Raw genomic sequence first — 24,020 nt, 5'->3', positions numbered from 1 at the left:
GGACAGGTCAAGCCAGTAGGTCCGATTCTACCTGTACACGATTCTGAAGCGAGCACCCTGCATTCACGGGAGCCAAGCTCATTCCACCCATGAGTTGAATTTGCCAATCTATCGAACCCGTTGCACCAACGATCGACGTCGATTCCGTTTGGCACTCACTCGACTAGTCAGTATTGAGTCTTGAAATTAATCGTTAACGACACCACTAATTTCGGTGCTTGTCGCCACATGTTTTTTTGGTGTTTTGCCGATGAACGCCTTATCCAGCGTGAATTGTTCGTCTTTTGCTTTGGACAGTGAAAAATAATTAAATATTGGGGATTTTGATTTTAAAAAAAATACTACAACGCTTGATCGCGAACGTCTAAAATTTATTCTGGCACTGCACAACTGTCAAATATATTATAGCACGGGGAAGACGAATGACACATACAATTTGACATTGTATCTGCCGAAACCGGAATTCAGACGCCGCCAGAACATTTCGGTCGGTTTTTCGCGTTATTTACGGACATTTTCAGAATCGTTTGCGCTGTTTGCTTAACAAAACAACACAACAAAATGGTTCAATCAAATGGTGCCGATTTGACCGAACAGGAGGCAGAACTGTACGATCGTCAGATTCGTTTGTGGGGCTTGGATTCTCAGAAGCGGTAACTATTCCTCCCTGATTTTCTCCTAATACGTTGCGATTGAACTTTCTGCTGTGCTTCGTCTATTCTACAGTCTCCGTTCGGCCCGCATTCTTATTGCTGGCCTAAATGGCCTGGGTGCGGAAATAGCCAAAAACATCATTTTGGCCGGAGTCAAATCTGTTACACTGCTGGACGACCGGAAAGTTACGGAAGAAGACTACTGTTCCCAATTTCTGGTTCCGCAATCGTCTCTCGGAAGCAACCGTGCCGAAGCGTCGCTTACACGTGCCCAGATTTTAAATCCGATGGTTGAGTTGAATGCCGACGCCGAAGCGCTCGATTCGAAAGAAGACGCATATTTTAAGGGATTTGATGTGGTTTGTTTGATCGGTGCATCTACTGCACAACATGTACGAGTGGACACCATATGCCGAGAAGCAGATGTGAAATTTTTCGCCACGGACGTTTGGGGCATGTATGGATTCTGTTTTACCGATTTACAAAAGCATGAGTTCGCGGAGGATGTCGTAAAGCATGTGGTGGTATCGAAACCACACGAGAAAATCAAAACTGAAGCCATCAGCACTACGGTGAAGTGTACGCTGGAATTTCCACCATATCAGTGTCTGGTGGACTTCGATTTTCGAGATGCATCGTACGCACGGTGTCTCAAAAGAAATGGTCCAGCTCTTCCCGTACAACGAGTGTTGCAAAAATTCCGTGACCAAGAACAGCGCGATCCGGCCTATGCCAAACGTGAGGAGGATGTGAAGAAACTACTAGAACTGCGCGATACGCTTGCCCCGGAGATAATTTCGGATCCATCTTTCGACCACGTGTTTGCCCAGATCTCTCCCGTAGCCGCCATAGTGGGAGGTGTTGTGGCACATGAAATCATCAAGGTCGTCTCGCAGAAGGAAAGACCACACCGTAACGTGTTTCTGTTCAACCCGGACACATGCTGCGGATTCGTAGATGCTATCGGTACAGCGATGTAATGCTTAAAGTGATTTTCTTTTATATATATGGCATTGCGCCATCAGGGGGTGCGATTGCTCCACACCAATTTACAACAGAAAATTCGATAACTTTAATTTCAATTCCATAATACATACTCATACGCGTGTTTCTTCTCAATAAATCTCTATCATATCGTCATCACCTTAACGGGTTTTTGAATAAATTGCATTGCATGGTGTTCTCAGAAATGTAGCTCCAAAACGGGCTTATCTTTGAAAGCGGTATGGTTTACCATTTTTCCTACAACAGAATCGTACAGCCTTGGAGATAAACCTTTTGGTTCGCTTACTTTTATCCCGAGATCTGACTCAGTGAGGACAGTGCCAGGATGTACATCGTTAGCATATACCAACGATTTTCCCAACTTATCGCAACACGGTCGTTCACAGTCTAACAGCTTTCGGTCCTGTACGCCTACCTCCTTCAGTGCAACGATTAAGTCGCGTTCATTAAAATCCTCCTCATCTAGAACCGCTTTTAGTCGGTCGATTAAAGAAGCTGAGTCTCTTGAAGGCTGTGCCTCCAACGCTCTAACACAATGTACCATACGTGTGAATTCGGCCGGATTTAACGATGCCTGATGATCGGTTCCTTTCCACGATTTATCCAACGTGAAGTGTCGCTCGATGATCTGTGCACCTAAACCTACGCTTGCTACCGAAAGCTGTATGCCCAGCTCATGGCCAGAATATCCAAAAGTTAGCGCGGGAAATTGATTACGAAGCAGAGGAATCATTCGCAACATCGTATCTTCGGCCGGTGTCGGGTAGGACGATACACAGTGCAGCAATGCTACATCATTACGATGACGGAACATACTGTACATAGTGCAAATGTGATTCCAATCCTGCATTCCAGTGGAAATTATCAGCGGAACGGATCGGTTGGCTGCGTAACGAAGAAGTGGCAAGTTATCTGCATCACCAGAACCGATTTTAATGAAAGGAACACTTAGTTGCTCTTCCAGCTCGCGGAAGGAAGCAGCGTCCATAGCCGATGCGGTAAAAGCAACGTCGTTTTCGCTAGCAAAACGTTGCAATTCACGATACTGTGTGATCGAAAATTCAAGCCAAGCTTTATGCTCCCCATACGTATTGCCCCATGAATTAGGTCCGACGTAAGGGCGTGCCAGAGCATCGGCGGTAAACTTTTCCGTCAAATTCGATCGCTGAAATTTTACACAATCTGCTCCACATTGCTGAAATGGAGTGGACATGGGTTTTTAACTACTTAGGTAATTTATTTAAACATTAGCGTAATTTAAAATGTGTCTACCTTCGCCGCTTTTATCATTTGCTTTGCTGTAGACAGGGACCCTTGATGGTTCTGGCCAATTTCAGCGACTATGAACGTTTTGCCTATTTCCTTATTCCATAATGCCATGCTTTTCGACAATTGACCTACGTAGGTTTTACACTAATTGAACACAAAAACAATTTATATACAAAACACGCCGATACTACTCTACAAACAGAAGATGGTGGCGATGCTGATAGGAATGAGCATATGACACATATTCATGTTCCTCCATCCTCCCTTTCTCATGCTTATGATCCAGCATCACAGTTTTTCTCTCCATCAGTAGAGATACAGCCCGTAAACTGTCACTAAACAAAACATGGTTGAGTTCTTAAATTCGGCCGTCGCATAGTTATCGCACTCCGTATCCCAACGGCATCGGGCCACACATTTGCAACCGGCCCCCAGCTGCTGACCTATCCACACTTGAACCACATGTTTGTAATGGTGCATTTCCAGATCCTTTACTTGAAGACTTATCTCATCTGCCATCGATTTCGTCCAGCGCGATGCATCTGCTGCCGAATATGTTTGACCTAAAACGATACCCAACAGAGTAGATTTTACACCTTCAGGACTTCTTAAATGCTGGCCTTAAATGACCAGATATCTTGAATGTTTGGCTAGACTTTTCGGTCCTATTTAACCTACCAGTTAATGTTTCCGTAAGCACGTTGTTGATTATTTCGCGTATCTTTTCCGATTTAAATGTTTCACTCAGCTCCGGGCGCATCTGATACCCCGCTGGCGACGGAGTAATGTTTCCAGCTTGAGTCTCGTTGAACGGCATTTTACTAACCACTTACTTTCTGGTTTGCTTAAAAGTAGTGCTTTAGTGAAAATCGACGCGGTCCTCAGGGAAAAAATGGTAGCCTGGGTAGATTTGTTTTGGTTTCCAGAGCGACGAATACGTTGTTTTGTGCCGGCTGTTATGAATACAGGAGATGCTCAATATACGCTTTGTATACTTTTCGTGCACGTAGCGCTAGAACGCGTATTCGTGCTATTGTATTCTGATTCTTTATCATGTCAACTTATTGCTCGCATTATTTAAGTATTTGTATAATAGTTAAGCATCAATTTCACCTTTCAATCACAAATAAATCTATTGCAAATCCATCCCTACATAGATGCGTACAAAATGTCAATTAATAGTTTAACACATATCTAGTCGACTGGATGACAAAAACGGCTTTTGAATTGCCACTGACACGCGTTTATGAAAACATTCAAACAGTAGTTGCAATAAAACAATACGCACATTATCGTTAACAGAATTGTATTTTTCTTCCCGCTATCATCTATCCTACAGACATGTAGGCATTGTAAAATCAAATGCATTACATCGTGCTTTACCATGTTTTTTTCTGGATTCAGCAACTGTTCGATTCTTTTCCTGCAGGTATGTCCCCATTATTACGAATATCCTATTACAACATGAACAATGCATTCATGATCCCTTGGAAATAAATCTTATTACAATGTGTGCCCTTCCAGCTCTTCAGTTCTTTCTGCATGGGGAGCTTGCGCTTGTACAGCGCAGGACGCGGATGATACCATATGTATAACATTTTATACTTAATTCGTCTACGTTCAAAGCTTCACGCAGCGCGAATCATTGACTTTTAGGTTGGAACCGAGCCATTACTAGTTGATTTGGCTTATTTCGATATAATCCTAGAATCATGAGCACAGACTTTATCGCCTAAAGGAGGACTAAACAATGCCTAACGGAAACAGTAAGTAGGTAAAGGTGTGTTTCATAAAACAAAACTTAGGCTCTATACTAATTCGTACGTCTGAAATGTTTGTATGCAATACTTCTCCCACTAGGTGGTGCCTATGAAATAAAATTGATACGAAAACGCGAAAATCTCTAGCCGATTGGGAGTAGCGTAGAGGTAGAAAACAGTGTTACCATTGCAGACAGTGGTGTTGGTTTTGGGTCAAGAAAACAACCTGAAACAACAATACACGACAATTGAACGGAACTTTTGTCCCGGCCCCATCTCACAGCGCCACTACGTGGGTTTATCACATTGCAGTATAGTCTAGCTGAATGTTCATCTGCCGTACGCCTATCGCTTCGAAGATCATGCGCGTGTGCTGTACCACGTACTTGGGATCAACGTTTTTCGATACCTCCAACTTGATGACACCTACGTACACGTCGGTGCAGAGGGTCCAAAAATGTGGCTCCTGTACGCTGTACACACCGGCCAGACCGGTCACCTTCTGATAGCAGGATGGCAGTAATCGATCCAGCGCTACCGGTTGGCGCTGCATAAGCACCATTACCGATTCCTTGATCAACGAGAGCGTACTTAGCCCGATCGTTAGCGCAATGAACATGCTGCAAATGGGGTCGGCTCGCATCCAACCAAACAGCTGCATCAGCACTGCCGATATAATGACACCTACCGATCCGAGCGTATCGGCTAGAATGTGCAGGAAGACACCACGCATAATCTGCGAGTTGGTGGAAATAATCTCACTGCCACCTCCATGGCTGTGATGATGATCGCCTCCACCGTGGGAATGCCCATGGTTATCATTATGATTCGACAGCAGGTGATGAGTATCGTGGCTGTGATGGTTCATTGCTCCACCATGGGAATGTCCGTGACCTCCGCCACCACCGCCGTGCGAATGACCGTGGCCACCGCCACCACCATGCGAATGTCCATGGCCGCCGTGTTGGAATGCATAGATACCGACCAGGTTCACCAGCAACCCGAGTACTGAGACGACGAACAACCGTTCATGTTTCACTTCCGGAGGCTCGATTGCACGTTCTACTGCCTCGGACATGATGAAGAATGCGATAAACAGCAGAAAGAGACTGTTCACAAAGCCAGCAAGAACTTCGGCACGCACGTATCCGTAAGAATACTTCTCATTCGCCCGCCACTTTGTTATAACGGACGCAGCTAATCCGGCCAACAACCCCGTACAGTCGAAGAACATGTGGAACGAATCCGAGATCAAACCTTGAAGTAGAGGTTAAAATCAATTAGCATATTTCAATTGCTACGAAACTATGGCCGGGCCGAAACTTACCTAAACTGTTCGTCCATATTCCGTACATCAGCTCGACAAAGGCAAAGCTTAAATTAAGCAGTAGAAAGAAAAACAAATTTCGCGAATTGCGATCCGACAGAATGAGCCGGCTCCAACTGTTGAACTTCTCCCGTATTCGATAGCCAAATCCACGGGAATCCTTATGCGTTAGTGGCAGCATCGTGAGGGTGAAGGACAAAACGCTGATAAGCACTTAGAACAAAATCTTGAGTTACTGACGCAGGACGTAGTCGATCGTGGAGGGGAAATGAATTGGTCGAAATCAACTCGATGGAGCTCGTACGGGGTGGTGATGCACGGGGTACCTTCTGCAGAGATCTATCGCAAACCTGTGCTCTGTAACGATAAAACAATAATCGATCGTTACCGATAACGTACAGTGAGGGATGATTCATAGAGTTGATAGTACAAGATTTTTGGCTATTGTCGTATGTGTGAAAATACATCAAACATAACTATTCACTACGCTTCCTGCCTGGGCCATTCAGTTGCTCTGGCACACCACGTATTATCCCGACCCTGACCAAGATTGTAAACAATGCCATTCCACCGGAGTGCTTACGCCTTGTTTTGCTTACGTATGCACAACTAACCAAATAATGATCCATTTCAGAAGCTTCCTTGTTTCGATATGAGGCAAAACAAGGTGCCGTTAGAAAACCGACGGAATAGGCTAGCACTACGCCCATGTTTTTGTTCTCATTTCAAACCCCCGACGTACGTACAACGATTGGTCGACAGCAGGAACATTGCGGAAGCAAACATCGATCGCGACACAGCATAGAGACGACCACGAACAACTAAATACATACCCTATGTTGCGGATAAGCTTTTCGATCCGTATTGGTCACGGTTGCAATGGGCTTCAAAGATCAGCATCGTTTGTAAGACATTTTTTAAATTTATTTCGGTTTTTGGATTCAGTTCGTCGGCTGACCGAGCATCCGTAATTGCACTACGAGCGGTGTAGATTTTCTTTCGTACACGGTGTTGACACGACATCCGAGCCGATATGACAGCTGTGTGATTGGGGCTCTACACACTCTGTCGCAATTGCGGTACGTTCTTCTTTCAACACTTTCGGCATATGTCTTCCACGCCCTTTTGATCTCATATAATTAATGGTTTGCACACAAATGCCTTCTCCATTATCCCTTTTCATACGTTCCACGCGGTATACGATTAAGTACAGTTTAATTTTAAGTATTTTTGATTGTAAACGCATTGATAACGGGCAGAGCGAAATGGTGCGAAATGGTGGTGGTTGGAAACAATTCTAATTCCGGGTTTTCACATTTATTTTCATTGTGTTTTAGTTCGGCTTTTAACACTATCATAATGTCTGATGGGTTAGACAAAGATAATGATTTAAAACATCGTTTTCATTCATTTATGCTGAATAATAAAGCCGGTAAAAACGCAGATTTTCAGACGTTTCCCGTTTGACAGCAAAGTGTGCGTTTTTACCATCAATGCGTTTTTGCACTTCCTTCTTTCTATCAACTGCCGCCGACGTTCTCTTTCTTTTCGAGTCCATACTTCAGAATGGTAGGTTGAATTTGGTTGAGTTTTTACGAAAATTATCGCACCATTTGCGTGGAATGTTCTGTGTTGTTAGCTAAAACGTGCTTCAGAGTGTAACTGAACCGATGAAGTTGAATATTGCGTAAAAAAACAACTCAGATGAACCTCCCAGCCGGAGGAAAAATAGTGTAGTGCGGGTGTTCAAGGGCTGGAGGTTCGATGTGTATAAACATCTATTTGTATCACTCAGCATTAGACCGGTCGCAATGCAAATCGACTTATTTCACATGGACGCTGATGCCACTGCTGTACACTAATGTTTTGTTTTTGTTTCAATTTTAGCCTCCGAAGAAGGATACCAAGGGATCGGCGAAACAGCCGCAAAAAACCCAGAAGAAGAAGGAGGGAGGATCCGGTGGAAAGGCCAAGAAGAAGAAGTGGTCGAAGGGAAAGGTCCGTGACAAGCTAAACAACCAGGTCCTTTTCGATAAGGCCACGTACGATAAGCTGTACAAGGAGGTCCCTGCCTACAAACTGATTACCCCGTCGGTTGTATCGGAAAGGCTGAAGATTCGTGGATCGCTCGCGAAGCGCGGTCTACGTGAGCTCTGCCAGAAGGGACTGATCAAGCAGGTCGTGCATCATCACGCTCAGGTCATCTATACCCGCACCACAAAGGGAGACGATCCAGTGGCGTAATCTGATGATTCCGTTGTTTGTTTTGTGAGTGCAAAGTGCTCATCCATCTCGAGCCAACGAGGGAAACGTTTTCTGTGGAAACATTCAGAATCCATACCCTACATGTGTATCCATCATTAAACGCTTCGGAATGGAAGAAATATACTTCTTGTAAACTAAGTGAACAATAGTGATCTTTTATTAACTGTATGTCCTTCTGATTTGCCTGGCTTTTTCAATCGTCGTTTCGTTTTCGCCTTGGTTCTCTGCGACCGGCAGTATTATTGTGCTTCTTGAATCCTTTTTTTTGCTTCATATGTTTTTCCTTCTGGTGTCGAATACGTCGCGATTGTTTAAGCTGTTTCTGCTGATGCACGCGCGCTTTCTGCCGAAAAGCCTGGCTTTTCTTCATAGATTTCATTGCGTAGCGCTTTAGTTTGTGATTCAACTCCTTCTTTGAACGAATGCCCTCCAGGTTGAGTACAGGACCCTTTTTCGGTTTCGGTTTATCTGCTTCAGTGCGGTCTTCCTGTCCCTCACGACCGTCGATCGAATCTTCATCGGGCAACTGCTTATATTTTCGTTTAACCCTTTTCTCTCCTTCAAGCTCCATACCGGGGATAACACCGAGTTGCTTTTCTTCCAGATAATCGTCTTCATCGTCACTTGGTTCCTCGGGTCCGGATTCTTCATCTTTCTCCACTATACCACGATTTTCACCTATCCAATTATTTTCCTTTGCCAGATCCCGGGTGGACAGTTCCACTACCTTTACTGTAACATTTTCCATGTCGTACTCATCTTCCTGTTCGACTGCCTTATCCTCTTCCGTCAGCTCCGGAATAGGCTTGTACGAATGGTACAGGTTCTGCATTTTTTCTTTCGCCTCTGTACGTATCCTTTTCGTTTCTTCTTTAAGCTTTCGTTGCATTTCTCCTTGAGCAATTTTTCGGCGATGCTGCTTGCGTTTGTGAAATCCAGTCAGAAATTCTCTAAAATACAGCATACAATCAGTAACGTTCTGTCCATCACGACGGTCTACGCTACGAGTCATTCGATTGGCTACGTGCTTGTTACTTACATCCGTTTTTGGGGATCGAATACCAATTCAGTCTTCTTTCTCTGAAGAGCTTGTTTATTGCCCCCCTCTGATTTACGCTTCATTTTCAGAAAAAGATTTAAAGATACGGTTTTAGTACGAGTTTCTAACTGATCACGCGCGTTCTTCTATAGAGGCGGTGCTGGTTGGAAGGTTGTAAACAAAGAGCGCGTGCATATTCTTCGCAAGTTGATGACAACAAATCGATGAAAATCGTGACATTCAGGGTTGGTTCGATGTTTGAAATTAGCAAAGTGCTATCATAAAATGCTATTTTAATTTAAAAATGCCCTACATGGTATTTATACGTAATATACTTTACATTTTGCAACTACAGGTTATTTGGCACCAAAACGAGAAGAATTGTTTGCCTGGAGCTTTCAATTTCAATAACCTCATGTCAGCTGTTTGCCAGTAAAATCGACCAACCTTTTTTTTGTTGCAAAACGTCATTGCGTGTCATTCGTCTCTGTTTTTATTCGCAAGCAAATTCGTCGTAATAATATTAGCTTGTACTCGTAGCATTTTACTAATTAACAATGTGCGATTCAGATAGTGAAGAGTTCGCAAGTGCAGATGAAGATTTCGAAGAGATAGAACCAGACGAGCTGGAAGAGGTGCTCCAAAGCACAAAACCTTCAGATGTGTCCTCCAAGAAAAAGTTACAGCATGCAGCATCGACAAAATCTGCAAACATCGACGTGGAGCCTGCAAGCACAACTATTTGCGAGCCCAGTGATGATCAACTGGTGGATAAATCAGATTCCCATAAAGAAAGTAACACTGCTTCATCCGATAAAATCAAGAATCAACCGAAGATTTTGGACAGCAAATCCGACACATCGCAGGTTCAGTCTTCAGGGTCCTCGTCGGATAAGAAGGGAAAAGAAAACGTTGAGTCACATGCTATTCTCACAAAACATGCTGAAACAAATGAAACATGTACGGAATTTGCCAAGCAAAAGCCACCGTTCCAACAGTCTGACCCCGGAAATGCGAAATGGGATGAAAAAGACAACGCAATACCAATAATCTCAAAACCCGAAGTAAATAGATCGGATTCGCCTCCCGAAACAGGCAATAAAGCCAAGAAACTTGTACTTAAACCGGCTAAACCACAAATGTTGGAACAGACCATGGCAAAAGTAGAGGAACCCACGGTGGAAGTGAAGGAAAAGAGCATCAAAGAAGAAAGCAAATCCGGCACAGATGAGGGATGGGACGATTTCGATGACGATTGGGGAGATTTTACCGTTGAAAGTGGTGGTGGTACCGAGGGCAAAACCGAAAATAAGCAAACGAAGAGTTTAAATAGGGATACCCTTTTCCACAAGCCTTCGCCGGTGGATAGCTCAGCAAAAGCCAGCTTCAGAGATGTGGATATCGATGAGGTTGAACACAAGTTGAAGGATTTTATGAAACATAAGGATGATCCCCCTTTGACATCCGTTCTCGATCGACTCTCGACGGGTGGAGATAATAAAACAACTGGCGAGTCGTGGGGCAGCTGGAAGCCATCCTGGGGTGGGGCCGCTGTTTCCTTCTTATCGAACGCATCAAAATCGGTTGCCTCGATTACGACCAACATTACGCAGGTAATCGAATCTGGTATTGGTGTACCAAATCCGGAGGAGTTAGCCCGCCGTCAAGCAGAGACAGAAGCTAAGTTGAAATCGGAAGGATACATTCGAGAAGAAACTGAAACGAACGAGAAGGCACCGTCAGCCGAAAGGCAATCGGAAGACCGATTCGGATTTGATCAGCTCGTTTCCGGAGTGACACAGATTAGCAGTAAGGTTATCACGGGAGGTTTGGATACACTCGAAGGAATTGGGAAGAAAACGATGACCATATTGCAAGAGAATGACCCAGGATTGCTGAACAAGCGAAAGTTGCTCGGTTTGCAGCCGAACGACGGTGTAGTGTTGAGCCAGGTTCTGCGAGAGGCAAAGGCAAAGACGGAGAAACGCGAACGAAATCTGAAGCAAATCCAAAAGCATCAGTACAAGAAGAAGCTTCACTTTGAAACATTGTTTGACGATTATCACGGGTTGGTGCATCTGGAAGCTCTTGAGATGCTGTCGAAACAAGCATCTCTGAAGCTGGAATCCTTGATGACACCACTAACCGGAAAAGCACTCGAGGAACTTCAAGAAACCATGAGCGAAGTGAAGGAACTGTGCGAACTTCCTGAAACGGACAACGACGATGCGGATGGGCTGCACACGGCGGACGATCTGGAATTGAAATTGAAGGAAACCATCGTTGACCTCGATCCGAACGTTAAGGTCGACTTTGCAGAGATCGTAAAGAGTTGGACCGAGTACACTGAGTGGATAGATAATAGGCAGGACGAGCGAACAGGACAGGATGTGTTTGAAAAGGCCATGCGTGCACTAGCCCAAACGACGGCCCTATGTGTCTTGCGGATGCACAAACTGGCGGAAATTCTACTCATCAGCGAACATCACAGTACGGCCACTGAAGCCGATGTGCTGGTTCAGCTAACGACAGTGTTCTGCTGGCATTTGAGCGGCGTTGCGACCAGATTTTGCTCTGAGCTAACGAAAATGAAGGATGAGTCTGGGGATGATAATGACAGTGCGCTTATAACCAACATATTTTTAGAGGTAATTTCATCGACTTTCAGATGCCTTCAGGTTCTGGGACGTATCATTCTAATCGATATGTCTTCTTTTGCAGGGCTCGAACAGCACGTCGTACGTTCAGAATGCGTTTCACCTTTTTATTCCGATCTTACAACTGGGTGCGGCTTAAAGTAACTAATGTTGTCATCCACAAAGTTACACTTCCGCTAGCAATGCAAGCATCACCAAGATGGGTGTTAAATTTCCTTATCTTAACCGCTTCGAAGCCACCTCATTGTTATATTAGCCTAAACGATTTTTATTGGATAAATATACATACAAAACATAAGTAATCGTCTCCACCGATCCTTCTAGGTTTAGCTGAAATGAAACCCCTCTGCGTTAAACGCTTGCAAAACTGTCATGAAGTCGTCGATGTCCATCGTTCGTGCACGCTTGTTGCCAGCGTCCACCTTTTCCAGTATGCTTTCCACCATATCTTTCACATTGAGATCCATCGGAACGTCAACGTTCTTCAGCGAGCAGTGCAGTTTGTAGTTATCTTCCAGCGTAGCCAGTACCGTTGTTTGTTTGAACGCTGCAGCAAGTGTTTTGTTTTTGCGCAGAAAAGCAATCCGTGTCAATCCGTCCCATTCCGTATAGTTGATCGGTGGTGGTGGATTTCGTGGCTCAATGCGTACCACACTCGATTCAACCTTTGGCGGTGGTTTGAAGTTGTTCTTTCCCACCTTCATCAGCATGTCGACACGGGCGAGCAGTTGGGTGTTAATGCTTAGTCGACAATATAGCTTATCGCCCGGTTTAGCCACAAGTCGTTGGGCAAATTCGCGTTGGAACATTAGCACAGCGCAACGAAAAAATGGCCTATGAAGCAGCAGCTTAAACACGAAAGGTGAACTAATCTGGTACGGCATGTTAGCGACACAAATGTCGAAAAACGGTAGGTCCGTTTTCAGTACATCGCCGATCAGGATTTGCAGTTTTGGCTGCATATGAGTGCCTTGTACACGCTTCTGAAGTTCCGCTACGAGGCGCGTATCGATTTCGCATGCCACTACTTTCTTCACCTTTTCCAGTATCTTTACCGTCATGTTACCGGTACCGGGACCGATTTCAAGCACCACATCCGTAGGGCGCAGAGCCGCCTTTTCCAACATAGAGGTGATAACGAGCGGGTTCTTGAGAATGTGTTGACCGAAATCTTTGTTGAATACGATACCTAATGGAACACAGCAATTGCTAATTATCTTTGCCACTATTAGTCGTAATTTCACTTACCCTGCTTCGCAACTCCCTCGTGCGAACGAGATTTCTTTTCTGCACGTACTTTCGGCATTTTGTTACCGTACACTGAAAAACGCAACTATCTATTGCTGTTGGAAATATGTGCTGTAAACAAATGCCATGTGCGAAATAAGAAAAAATCCGTGTACTGTCATCCACTGTCTACAACTGTCAAATTGCAAACCAATCAAAACAAACCTGATGCGGTCGGTTGGAAATTGCCCAAAACTTATGATCGCAGTAACATTAGCCAATCATGCCGCATGCAAAATAATGAATGTACAATAATTCTGAGCACCACACCATTTCAAATAAAATATAACTTACACCCAACAAATTGCACAATTGCTTTTTGCTTTTCATTCCTACGTCAGGATATTTATTTACGAACGTACTTCAAACAAACAACACAGAAATGGAATGGAATCCTTTGAATTAAGTTGTCTAGGAAATAGACAGCTAATGATGAGAGTAGTAGGTTAGACGATTATTAAAATTTGGCCCCGTACGGAGAAGAACACGTATTACGGTAGGCAAAACATGTGATGTGATGCGCAAGGGATATCTTATTCTCAGTACGATGTGTGATTAGCTAAACATATTGATTGCACAGTTCCCGTTTAAAGTAATAACGCAAAATGATCGCGCTCAATGCGCCGTTTGGCACATAGCGGAATGGCACCCATCACGTCTTGCGGCGGAGGTAGTCCTCCTTGCGCGTTCGCAACCTGCGTGTAAAATAGCTCCCGCATTCCACATTGATACCCATACAGAACTGTTTCCTGCGACCTGTAATGAAAAACATACAAGCATTACATCCTGCGAATAAACTTCCTGTTTCTCTCATATGTCACTAGCTCACTTCAGCGTAACTTCCGTCACTAGGTTGCTCTTCCTGAAGTGAGTGTGCAGAGATTCCGCGGTTTGCAACTCCAGTGCGTTCCATGGTCCATTTTTCTTGGCCACATCCCAATCAGAATCGAGTGCAATTAGGCTGTAACCGTCCGCCTTATCAAAACCATCGACGTTAATATTCATTGCAAGTTGAATGTCGTTTTCAATCCGTAGAAATTTCGATACACAGGATTCAAACTGAAAAAAATGTTAGATTAAAATGAGATCGGATTGAATCGGGCACACAAACCCGACAAACGTACCAGTGTTTGCACTAGGCGTTGATTTTTACAGTTTTTCTCCTGCATAACTAGAATCAACGTCATGTTTTGCTGTACGCAAACGAACAGATCCACCTTGACTAGAGCCTTCTCATCGCCTGAGGGTAAACCGATCGAAGGTGCCACCGACTGTGATATGTCTTGTGATTTCCGCCTCTGCGGAATGTATTCTTGCGGTGAAATTGCCATATTGTAACTGCATCCTGGTGTAGTATCCCAGCTAGATATGCCACTCGATTCGGTGTCATTCATTGCCAGTACGGTTAGTTTGGTCATGAGTGGTGTTAGTTCCAACGTGCTCTTACGGCGTGTAAACAGTTCTTGGCTAACGTTTGTTCCGCCATTGCTAGTCGATCGCGCAGGAAGTGGATCGTCATTCAGATTGAATGATTTTATTGGCAAGCTGAGACTACGACGATCTTTAGGTGTCGTAGCTGGCTTAGTAACATCTGACTGTTCTGATGATCGATCCATGTTAAGCGTTGGATATGCTACCGTGTTGCTCGCCGATGTTCGAACATCTGTTGCGCATGAGTTTGGTTGTGTATCTTTCTTGGATTTATCTTTGCCTTTGGTTTCTTGTTTCACTTCCTGTTCGACTAGCTCGGCTATCCGCTCGCTTCGAGTTCGTTCGAAATCTTGGAACAAACTATACGACATTGCTCTTTTACGCTGATCCACAATGGGATAGAGCGGATCGCTGATAGTTTTCAGGGAGTCACATTCCTTAGGAAACAAATGTTGATACTTATTCTTCATTTCTCTCTCTCCACATCCTTCGGCAGGTGAATATTCTTCCGTTTCGTCATTTTCTATCTCAGTTAAATTCGACATCGATGCACAACGAATATTTGTCGGCATCATGAAAGGATTATTGAGGATACTGTACTTCCTGGCGTTGAAACATTTTAAAATACTGGCATTTGCTTCCTTCGATGCTCGTAGATCATTATCCTCCAGGGCATCCGTATTGCTGGCACTTTCTTCTTCCGGCGGTGCAGACGGTTGTTGTATATCCTGTGTGACACATATCGACATTATGTTCCTATTTGGCACGATCTTATTCTCAGTCAGTGGCGTTGAACAGACGCTCGTTTTGCCAATAAAATTAGGGAAACTATCGGATTCATCAAAGTTGATGGAATTTACACCCGAGTCGATGATGTCTCGCGATGTGAGATTTTTAAATTTCAGTGGCAGAAATGTTGGCCTAGACACGGTGTTGAACGTTTTCTTTTGGATCTGCTCACAAATCCCACCCTCTGCACCGACCGTATCTTCCTCCGGAATATTTGAAAAGATAATCGATTTGTCGGACTTCAGCATCGGAAAACCGGCAACGGTGCCACCGAGTTCCTTCGACGGGATTAGCTTCTTCTTAATGGCAAATGGCACTGTTCCGGTGGATGGTGCGGTCGTAGCGCTATTGTTGAAATATATTGGAATGTTTTTCGTTGCGTCCAGCAGTTGCGAGTAGTCACGCTTTGTTATATACGCACTAATGAGGCTAACGCCGTTTGGCACATGGAATGTGACTGCTATCATTTCGGCTAGTTTCATGCGATAAGGATCGGAATACACGAACATTTTCGTCAAATTTGTCGGCAACTGTGAAGCCAGTACTCTGCAAATGATTATTTTTTTTAAAATTTGGTACCAACACGTTATCTTTACAATGCTTTCAACCTAGACCGCAAAAAATACTTACTTGTTGTGGTAAAATATAGACCCGCCCAAGACTCCTTTATTTTGTAGGAAACTCTGAAGAATTTGGTTGGACTCCAAGTAGACATTGCTTGCGCACTGTGTAAAATAGCACGGAATGAATCAAATAAACATGAATTTCGTACATTCGTTGTGTTTATTTAGTGCATCGAACTTACCTTAGGTAGCCGCAGCAAGGGCATGTTCTGCAAAATATTACCATTATATTGCAGCAATGGTAAGGTAGACTCCATTAAACAGAACACTTTTTCATTAAATCCAGTTTTCTGCTCCTTTTCCACGTACACGTTGTAGAGCGTGTTGAAATCACCATGATATAATTCAATCAACGAGGACAGCAAACTGGCCCGGTACTCAAGAATGGACTCGGCTATGTTTCGGTCGGACCCCACAGCCTACGAATATAGCAACAAATTGAAAAAACGATCCCATCTTCCGTGTAAAATATCGACGAAACAACAAACAATGCTTACCAGCATGAATCGCCCATGCGACCGTAGAGCAAATTTGCCGTTCTGTAGGGAAATAAACCGAACCTTCGACAGCGTTTCGCTAAGGAAATATGTGGATCCCTGTGGAAAAACGAATTGATACAAATACGGTAAGATAACATATTTTTGTCTCCGATAACAGCATACATCTTTCTCATACCATCAGTTGGCCGCAGAGCGATTTTTTCTGCAGTTCCGACACCCACATAGGGTGGAAGTAAATAATAGAACCCGTTGGATCATCGTTTTCCACCTTCTTAGTTAGGTCGTAAACAAAGATTATCATCGTTTCCCTGCACGTAGAAGTAAAGAATGGCGGTACAATATAAGATCGCACATTGAAACACTGGAATAGTAGCTACGGTTTGAAGAATGATTTCCACTTACTTCGACATTGTGAACAGTTGATTTAGTGCACTTCATTTGCTAGAACGTAAGATGGGAAAAAGATCGATGCAATACCAAGTGTCTGGTTGTTCTTCTTCCAATATCAAATTACATCTAGTGTGACGTCATGCAAAGGTAATTCGAAAAAGCTATCCCGCTAGACGTATTGTGTGCACCTTGAACAAAAACGAAACAAAACAAACACAAAACTATTTTTTGTGTAATTTATTTTACGAAAATCCATTATTCCAGTGCGAGTACATACTTTGTTTTGTGAATAATTATCGCAAGGCGCACAAAATAGTGCAACAATTCTACAGCCCATTCACGTCTAGACACCTTGATAAGCTGTCCCGCTATTTTTGACAATTGTAACCGCTTTCCTGGGCGCTTGACAAGATTTACGTTACTCCAAACAACAAGCTGTGTTCGTGGTCACTGTCGTGTAGAAAAGCGAGAAAATGGAAAATATTGAACAAGCGCGGTTTGAAAATGTGTCCTTTAACGTGCCGGAAGTGTTATCTCGCATTCGCAGTCATCAGAAAGATGTGCGAGACATTGTAAACGCCAACTACGTGGATTTCGTGTCGATCAACACTCCCAACATTATCGATGGTCTGAAGTCGTTGGAAAGCGAAATAAAGGAACTCGTAGCGGCTACCGGCCAGCTGACAGTGGACAAGTCCAACGTAGCCTGGAATGATCTGCGGAACTATCAACGGGATCTGGAAGAAGCTATGCGGGGCTATAAGATTGCACGTAAGCTGCTCTCTATTCATGATTTGTTTGAAAGCTTGAATCTGTCCGGCAATGGATACGAGAAGACGGCCCACATCCTTGGCAAAGTGAAGGCGCTCTTGGACGAGATGGAAGATCCTGTTCTGGGTGATCTGCACTGCTTTCACGGCTTAATTCTACGCTACGAAACAGAATACGAAACACTCATTAATGACCTGAATGGCAAGTTCAATGAGTTGGTTCAGCTGCAACATCGGTCGTTCCAAAACACCAAATCGGTCACAATACGCATTCATAAAGATGAAAATTTGCTGTATCAAGTCGTGGTAACCCTGTTGAAAACGCAGCACAATTTCCAAACAGTGTGTCAGTTCCTGATGGAAAACGTATTTGCCCCCGTCATTGTCAAGCCCGTTTCGTTGATATGCGACGAAAAATCGAACGAGCAGAGTGTACTGATTCAGATGTCGTATCAGCTTGCAGTTGGAGAAGAATTGCGCCCGGGGTACAAGACCGTGTTGTCGAATGTTATGCAGATCTTTTACAACTTGAGCAACATGAATATTGTGGTATCGGAGGACGAATGCTTGTTCAAGGTGCTTGCCAAACAGATGAAAAAAGAATTGTGCACCAAGTTGATCGAACTCTGCCTAGAACGTGATATTCCGGGAACTATCGAAGGCATGAAAGAGAGTTCGATGGTGAAGGACCTCTGCGAGTTCAACAAGTTCCTGTACACAACCAACTTTGTGGATGGTGAAAATGATCAATTACTAGAGGAGTATGCTAATTCCATTGAAATAATTCACCAGAAGAAGCTTTGCGACAACGTGCTCGACACGGCTCTCGAGATTATGAAGCGTGAAAGCCACGAGATGGTGCCAATCGAAGATCATGAATATCAGTTCGTAGGTAGCTCAACGGCTCAGTTATCAAGCTGCATGGTGACCCGCACTGTAGTAGAGCTGAAAAAGTTTCTAGACAAAGTGTTAACGGAAGCGTTCGCACACGGAGATGCGGCTAGCCGGTTCATTAAAACAATTGCCACCATCCTGGAACGATACATGGTCGACGTACCGATGGCAAACGAGAAGCTGCTCTTCAAGATTCCCCAACAATCTGCTCTGTTCCGTAACGACTGCACCTATTTAAATTATTGGCTGCAGAAAAACGATAGCAAGCTCAACGACCATGGTTCATTCGCAAACATATCTGACGCATTAAAAGCTTGCGGGGAGGACATATTTCAGCAGCAGCTAAATAGCCAACGTGCACAAATGATGCAAGCATTGAGTGGATTCAGTAAGTTAATGATAAATGATGCAGCAGCAGCAGCAAACATACAAACCTCTATTTCTTGTTTTACAGAACTTTCGATAAACCTGCTAGAGTTGGGAACCGAACAGCAACGAGCCATCAGACAGTGTGTTCGACAATTTGAGCTGCTAAAAAATGTATGGCAGACCGTTTTACCTGATTCCGTATACAAACAGAGTTTGTCGGGACTGATCGACCAGTTTCTACGGGAAGTAATGAAAAGAATACAAAGTCTTGAGGACATCACGACCGCAATTGGAAATGGGCTGGTGTTGCTTATCGATATCATGACTGAAACATTGCCCAATCTGTTCAGGGTATAGTAAATTTCATCCGCTATTGGCCAGTTTTCGTGTTTTCATTTTATTGTTCTTTAATTTGCAGGAACCTAGCGAAATTCATCAGCTTGTCAAACAGTGGCCCAAATTGCTACAGTTACGACAGATATTATGTGGTTCACTGGTACAAATCACGGAGTTGTGGGCCGAAGGAAAGGGCCCTCTTACGATGTGCTTCAGCGCGGAAGAAATCAAACATATGGTGCGTGCCTTATTCCAGAACACTAAACAGCGCCAAGCTTGTATTGCTTCCATCGTTTAGTAATCGTAGTAATACTACACGACAACAAAAACACAATTAACGCTAAATGATGATTAAGGTAATGCGCGTAAGAAAGTAATGTTTGTATGCGCGGCATAAAATATCTTTTCTTTAATAAAACATGATGCGTCATTGCAAATAAGTAAAATGAGATCCCTTTTCACGGTTCTACTTCTGCTCAACGATGGTCGGTTTGCAGGACTTGTCGTTGATGATGCCATTCTCTACTAGAAAGCTCTCAACATCACTGAAATCAAACTCATCGCTGAGATCATCGACCAGCTTCACGAAGTTGCCAATCATCTGCCCACCCTTGTAGACAAGCAGAGCTGGGACACCGGAAGTTTTAAACATATTGCTTAGCCCTGCATCGCTGCTAATAAATTTGCAAAACTTCACGTTTGTATACTCCTTCGCCAGTGTTGTGAGCGCTGCATTCATCTTAACACACGGGCCATACTTTTCACGGTAGATATGTATGACGACGGTCGTGTTTTTGTCTTCCTTATCGACGGCTTGCAGAAATTCACCTCCATCCTTCAGGTGGATAAGTTGCCCGTAGCAACCTTTCTTGTCCATTAAGGCAAGCATCTCGGCCATGCGTTTCCGCTGATATTCTAGCAGAAAATCCTCATCCATTAACTCTTGAAACTCTGCGTCTAGTTCGCTCATTGCCGCGGCCGCATTATCTTCTTCCTTGGTGCGTGCAGTAATGCTAAGCTTCTTAAGCAAGCGCAACTTTTCCGCTTCGTCTTGTTCACGCCGTTCGGCTTCTAGCTGTTTGAATCTTTGCCAATCTTGTATAACTCCTTTCGGACCCGTATTTCCCGTCGTTCCTGCCCAGTGGGTTTTGTTCTGCGTCAGTGTAGCAGTCTCACTATCGGTCACACGACGAAACCCAGATTTCGACGATGGGCCCTGCTTACCCGCAGACTTTCCCGTACCAGACGCCTCACTCGAATCGCAATCGTCTTCTGCAGCTTCATCTTCGCTGCTGCTACAATAGTTTTCTAACTTTTCCCCCAGCAGCTTATCGTCTAACGTAGCCATGCTTTAAGTCAATGTGTACGAATGGGTGTGCCGTTTTGATGAACCCCAGTGCGTGGAATCTAATTACAAGAGGCAATTATTAATTAACACACGCTACCGATCATTCCGAACCTTGCTTAGGATCAAACTTACGGATGCGTCTTTACTTCACTAATTAAGTTTGTTCACGTGCAACGTTTGGCCATGGATGCAAGACACGTAAAACAGATTATTGGCTCACAGCGGAATTATTTCATACAATATAAACAAGAGAAAGGAAAATGTACACCGATTCTGAAGCCCAGCAAAGCTTGGGTGGTAGCAATTAAACAAACAAACAAAATATGTGCATCGAAGTGATGCTCAAGGTTGGTACATGTGTTCACACAAGGTTCACAATGGAAGATGTGGTTTTTGTTTCGATTCGTTTTTAATTTCGAAAAAAAATTTAGTTTTGCAATGGATAATTTCTCGTGTGACTTCCGCACTACATTAATTGCTCGGGTAATTTATGTTTTGCTAAACAGTTGCACATTTTCATGAATTGCAAGAAATTACGCAAGAACTACCATTGAACCCGGTACTATAAACATCTACATTTAAAATCGACTCGCAGTGGAGGCGTACTTCATATCTATTTTTACCGTCATGGATTGCCGTAGCGCAATTTATTCCTCAGCATGGAATTCAGTACGGGAAGTTGGTATGTAATCTGTAAATAGTCAACACCGGGAGTATGGTGATACAGGTAGGTATAGTAACTTTATTCCTCCGGGTTGTAATAACACAGTTATTCGTATTAAACCCTTTTTGTGGTCACGTTTATTTTTCGCTAGATGTGATTAGATCATCGTCCACTGTTGCTTTCGTTATCTTAAGACGAGTCCAAACGCCCTGACGTTAATCTGGCATCAATGATGAGCACAGGTTGGGAATCGATAAACGATCGCAAAACCGGTTTTCTATCATATTTGCCACGCTCTAGTCGAACCGAATGGCAATTAATGTTATATTTAGGTAAGCATGTTTCTTGAGATATGGATGTTTCCTACACAGTAATCTTTTAATAAATACAACCTGAAAGTGTACATTGGTGAGGTTCCGTGTAACGTCGTAGACGTTGGCATACAATATTTGAAGCAATCGACGTTTTGCATCATTATTCATGTGTTTCACTATTTATCGCTGCTGTTCAGGAGTTGCAAAACCAGGTTGATTTTCTGAGATCCGCACATCCATCCGGATTGCTTACGCTGGATCCTTCCCAACAGGAAAGTCTTGACACGAAACTTCCTTTTACCGAGGAAGACAGCAAGAGCCCAGAACAGGTTTTTATCGGATTCTGCACAGCAAAAAACAGAGCATTCCGACGTTGGAGTTGTACTAACCATTTACTATTAACTATTTTCATTCTATTCTAGATGATGATTGACGAATCCCAGTCCGTATTTAAAGTATTTGACTACTGAGAAAGCTATTTGACTTGTAATCGTAGTGCGTGCGTGCGTGCGTAGAACATCGATGGTGCTAGGGCAATAAAAATTAGTGACAATATTCGAGTACAGTTTCCGTTTGTGCCTCATAGTTCCAGAGATTCTATTGTAGGGAAAGGCAAGATTGCGACTGAAGTAGTTATTTGGTCGAATTGGCTATTAATCTGAGCGAGGATTCTTGAGCTATTGATCGATAGATATCGATCCATCCAATTCTAAACACTGTTTAAATTTTTCTTTTCCATCGATTCTGTTCGAATTGTTACATATGATTCAGAGTAGCATCATATAGCATCTACACTAACATATTCGCCGATGAGCTAATTGCTTTCCTGGGTGTTATCAGTTTCCAGCGCCGGAGGCAACGATTGTCGTAGCTTATCATTCGCTTCCATCTGTTTATCTTTCTCGTACATGCGTACATCGTCAATGGTCATTCCGTGCCACTCGTCTATCCATGCGAATGCCTGTCTGTGGCCCAGCAGGAGAACATCTCGAATGCACTAAAAATAAAATTTGTATCAATCAAAATGTTTATACTGGATTATACTTGGTTCGAAAAACCTTTTGTATGAAGTCCTCCACTCTGGTCTGTAGACCCCAGACTTCAAAAGAAGTTTCCACCAATTTGTAGGAGCACATCATTGGGCTGTCTGTTTGACGCCATCCCTCTACCAGCGGCCCGCGTCCGGTGATACGTGACTTGAAGAACTTGGGGTCTTCCTCTTTTTTGTAATGCTTTTCCGCAGGTTCCTCAAAAGCTATATCAACATGATCGACTATTCGAGTTTTTAGAGCTTCTTCTGAAAGATTCAGACACTGCAAGAGAGTGGAGTTATAGTAAGCTACAGGACAAAGACGTGTACGACAGACTGGTTTAGCATACGTTTTCAGATGTACCAGCGTTATCTTCAAACCGCGTCAGTATACGAATATGTAGTTTTGGGATAAAGGAGCACTGATGCAAATAAACAAAACAAAATATTTTCAATTAAGATGAAACATTTGAAAATACGGCATTGCCGTCATAATATAAATTAAATAAATAAAAAATAAATAAATGAAACATTTCCACAGACTGATGCTACTTACCGTATATTCTACGGGAAGAATTGCAATGAAGATAGTAAATAATTAATATTGCGATTAAATATGCTATATCTGTACGTACCAGTCACAGTGTAAGGATAATAGTTCCAGCCTTTCTCTATTACATAGAACACTTTTGGACAAACAGCTTGCAGCCAGTAGGGAAGCCGGCTAATCACAAATGCACGATTATATGTTATGTTAACCAAATGACCATGGTGCAACATACCTGGACAAGTGTATCCGCTTTTCTGTGTATTGACCTTTGCCGTGCTCAGGATCGAAACATTCCTTATTTTCAATCACCTCTACTCCCTCTCCATCATCCGATTGTTCAAGACTGTGGCGCGCAATCATATACAACTGCCCTATTTTATACTGAAAGCGAAGAAAACGTGTTCAACAATTCTAAAGCACTCATGTTACATCAAATTTACTTACCTCCTCCACAGTCAGCGGCATGCATATTCGGTATTCCTTCGCAAGCACCATGCTGTTGAGAGCTTAATTACTCAACAAACACAGCTAGTCTAGTTGATCTTAAGCAGAGCTACAATATTACACTATATTTGTACTACAATTACAATCATCGGTGGGCAGAACTGGCGGGAATTGGTTTTTAACCGATTCGTTCGCTCAGAGCCTCAATGCGGCTAATATTTGGTACGAAAATCTTCACTTTTGACGGAATTTTCCGAATGTTGACAACATTTAGGTGTTTGCTATCGATTTCTTCTCTTGTGCTAG

General features: G+C 43.4%; 12 protein-coding genes and 1 long non-coding RNA gene across 13 annotated transcripts; 5 read left to right on the top strand and 8 right to left on the bottom strand.

Moving 5' to 3' along the window:
* The first annotated feature begins 468 nt into the window (after positions 1–468).
* LOC128309713 (SUMO-activating enzyme subunit 1) lies at positions 469–1,796 on the top strand. Its single transcript, XM_053046171.1, has 2 exons — positions 469–653; positions 727–1,796. Exons 1-2 carry the CDS (start codon positions 562–564, stop codon positions 1,631–1,633), a joined length of 999 nt encoding a protein of 332 aa, XP_052902131.1. The 5' UTR covers positions 469–561; the 3' UTR covers positions 1,634–1,796.
* Positions 1,764–3,040, bottom strand: LOC128309712 (sialic acid synthase). The gene is made up of 2 exons (XM_053046170.1): positions 2,931–3,040; positions 1,764–2,853 (listed from the first exon to the last, which is right to left on the bottom strand). Exons 1-2 carry the CDS (start codon positions 3,036–3,038, stop codon positions 1,837–1,839), a joined length of 1,125 nt encoding a protein of 374 aa, XP_052902130.1. The 5' UTR covers positions 3,039–3,040; the 3' UTR covers positions 1,764–1,836.
* On the bottom strand, positions 2,889–3,744 carry LOC128309714 (dynein light chain Tctex-type protein 2B). The gene is made up of 2 exons (XM_053046172.1): positions 3,606–3,744; positions 2,889–3,490 (listed from the first exon to the last, which is right to left on the bottom strand). The coding sequence occupies exons 1-2, from the start codon at positions 3,742–3,744 to the stop codon at positions 3,234–3,236; spliced, it is 396 nt and encodes a 131-aa protein (XP_052902132.1). The 3' UTR covers positions 2,889–3,233.
* Positions 3,745–4,705: 961 nt separating this feature from the next.
* LOC128310678 (zinc transporter 7) lies at positions 4,706–6,999 on the bottom strand. Its single transcript, XM_053047376.1, has 3 exons — positions 6,848–6,999; positions 6,015–6,371; positions 4,706–5,944 (listed from the first exon to the last, which is right to left on the bottom strand). The coding sequence occupies exons 2-3, from the start codon at positions 6,193–6,195 to the stop codon at positions 4,989–4,991; spliced, it is 1,137 nt and encodes a 378-aa protein (XP_052903336.1). The 5' UTR covers positions 6,196–6,371; positions 6,848–6,999; the 3' UTR covers positions 4,706–4,988.
* A 534-nt stretch (positions 7,000–7,533) lies between these two features.
* Positions 7,534–8,417, top strand: LOC128302312 (40S ribosomal protein S25). Its single transcript, XM_053039110.1, has 2 exons — positions 7,534–7,583; positions 7,902–8,417. The coding sequence occupies exons 1-2, from the start codon at positions 7,581–7,583 to the stop codon at positions 8,256–8,258; spliced, it is 360 nt and encodes a 119-aa protein (XP_052895070.1). The 5' UTR covers positions 7,534–7,580; the 3' UTR covers positions 8,259–8,417.
* A 3-nt stretch (positions 8,418–8,420) lies between these two features.
* Positions 8,421–9,515, bottom strand: LOC128302301 (nucleolar protein 12). Its single transcript, XM_053039099.1, has 2 exons — positions 9,319–9,515; positions 8,421–9,229 (listed from the first exon to the last, which is right to left on the bottom strand). The coding sequence occupies exons 1-2, from the start codon at positions 9,399–9,401 to the stop codon at positions 8,473–8,475; spliced, it is 840 nt and encodes a 279-aa protein (XP_052895059.1). The 5' UTR covers positions 9,402–9,515; the 3' UTR covers positions 8,421–8,472.
* A 312-nt stretch (positions 9,516–9,827) lies between these two features.
* On the top strand, positions 9,828–12,179 carry LOC128306453 (protein FAM114A2). Its single transcript, XM_053043977.1, has 2 exons — positions 9,828–11,966; positions 12,040–12,179. Exons 1-2 carry the CDS (start codon positions 9,876–9,878, stop codon positions 12,112–12,114), a joined length of 2,166 nt encoding a protein of 721 aa, XP_052899937.1. The 5' UTR covers positions 9,828–9,875; the 3' UTR covers positions 12,115–12,179.
* Positions 12,180–12,254: 75 nt separating this feature from the next.
* LOC128306463 (probable dimethyladenosine transferase) lies at positions 12,255–13,336 on the bottom strand. Its single transcript, XM_053043989.1, has 2 exons — positions 13,224–13,336; positions 12,255–13,164 (listed from the first exon to the last, which is right to left on the bottom strand). Exons 1-2 carry the CDS (start codon positions 13,279–13,281, stop codon positions 12,302–12,304), a joined length of 921 nt encoding a protein of 306 aa, XP_052899949.1. The 5' UTR covers positions 13,282–13,336; the 3' UTR covers positions 12,255–12,301.
* Positions 13,337–13,603: 267 nt separating this feature from the next.
* Positions 13,604–17,069, bottom strand: LOC128309970 (uncharacterized). The gene is made up of 8 exons (XM_053046489.1): positions 17,008–17,069; positions 16,781–16,913; positions 16,603–16,701; positions 16,288–16,524; positions 16,113–16,207; positions 14,387–16,028; positions 14,092–14,321; positions 13,604–14,018 (listed from the first exon to the last, which is right to left on the bottom strand). Exons 1-8 carry the CDS (start codon positions 17,013–17,015, stop codon positions 13,850–13,852), a joined length of 2,613 nt encoding a protein of 870 aa, XP_052902449.1. The 5' UTR covers positions 17,016–17,069; the 3' UTR covers positions 13,604–13,849.
* Positions 17,070–17,442: 373 nt separating this feature from the next.
* LOC128308493 (centromere/kinetochore protein zw10) lies at positions 17,443–19,662 on the top strand. Its single transcript, XM_053045497.1, has 3 exons — positions 17,443–19,047; positions 19,114–19,379; positions 19,447–19,662. Exons 1-3 carry the CDS (start codon positions 17,469–17,471, stop codon positions 19,660–19,662), a joined length of 2,061 nt encoding a protein of 686 aa, XP_052901457.1. The 5' UTR covers positions 17,443–17,468.
* Positions 19,663–19,768: 106 nt separating this feature from the next.
* LOC128308510 (phosducin-like protein) lies at positions 19,769–20,983 on the bottom strand. Its single transcript, XM_053045498.1, has 2 exons — positions 20,845–20,983; positions 19,769–20,771 (listed from the first exon to the last, which is right to left on the bottom strand). The coding sequence occupies exon 2, from the start codon at positions 20,710–20,712 to the stop codon at positions 19,831–19,833; it is 882 nt and encodes a 293-aa protein (XP_052901458.1). The 5' UTR covers positions 20,713–20,771; positions 20,845–20,983; the 3' UTR covers positions 19,769–19,830.
* A 365-nt stretch (positions 20,984–21,348) lies between these two features.
* LOC128309629 (uncharacterized) lies at positions 21,349–22,250 on the top strand. The gene is made up of 4 exons (XR_008288856.1): positions 21,349–21,439; positions 21,528–21,708; positions 21,888–22,019; positions 22,113–22,250. It is a non-coding gene; the product is annotated as an uncharacterized LOC128309629 (long non-coding RNA).
* A 254-nt stretch (positions 22,251–22,504) lies between these two features.
* On the bottom strand, positions 22,505–23,971 carry LOC128309628 (cytoplasmic phosphatidylinositol transfer protein 1). Its single transcript, XM_053046067.1, has 7 exons — positions 23,715–23,971; positions 23,503–23,651; positions 23,356–23,444; positions 23,277–23,284; positions 23,071–23,142; positions 22,749–23,003; positions 22,505–22,687 (listed from the first exon to the last, which is right to left on the bottom strand). Exons 1-7 carry the CDS (start codon positions 23,763–23,765, stop codon positions 22,505–22,507), a joined length of 807 nt encoding a protein of 268 aa, XP_052902027.1. The 5' UTR covers positions 23,766–23,971.
* Between the last annotated feature and the right edge of the window lie 49 nt (positions 23,972–24,020).

This window comes from Anopheles moucheti, chromosome 2 (genome assembly GCF_943734755.1).
Source record: "Anopheles moucheti chromosome 2, idAnoMoucSN_F20_07, whole genome shotgun sequence".
Taxonomy (NCBI): Eukaryota; Metazoa; Arthropoda; class Insecta; order Diptera; family Culicidae; genus Anopheles; species Anopheles moucheti.
Note: the sequence above shows the minus strand (reverse complement) of the source record. Positions and strands in the feature narration are given on the sequence as shown.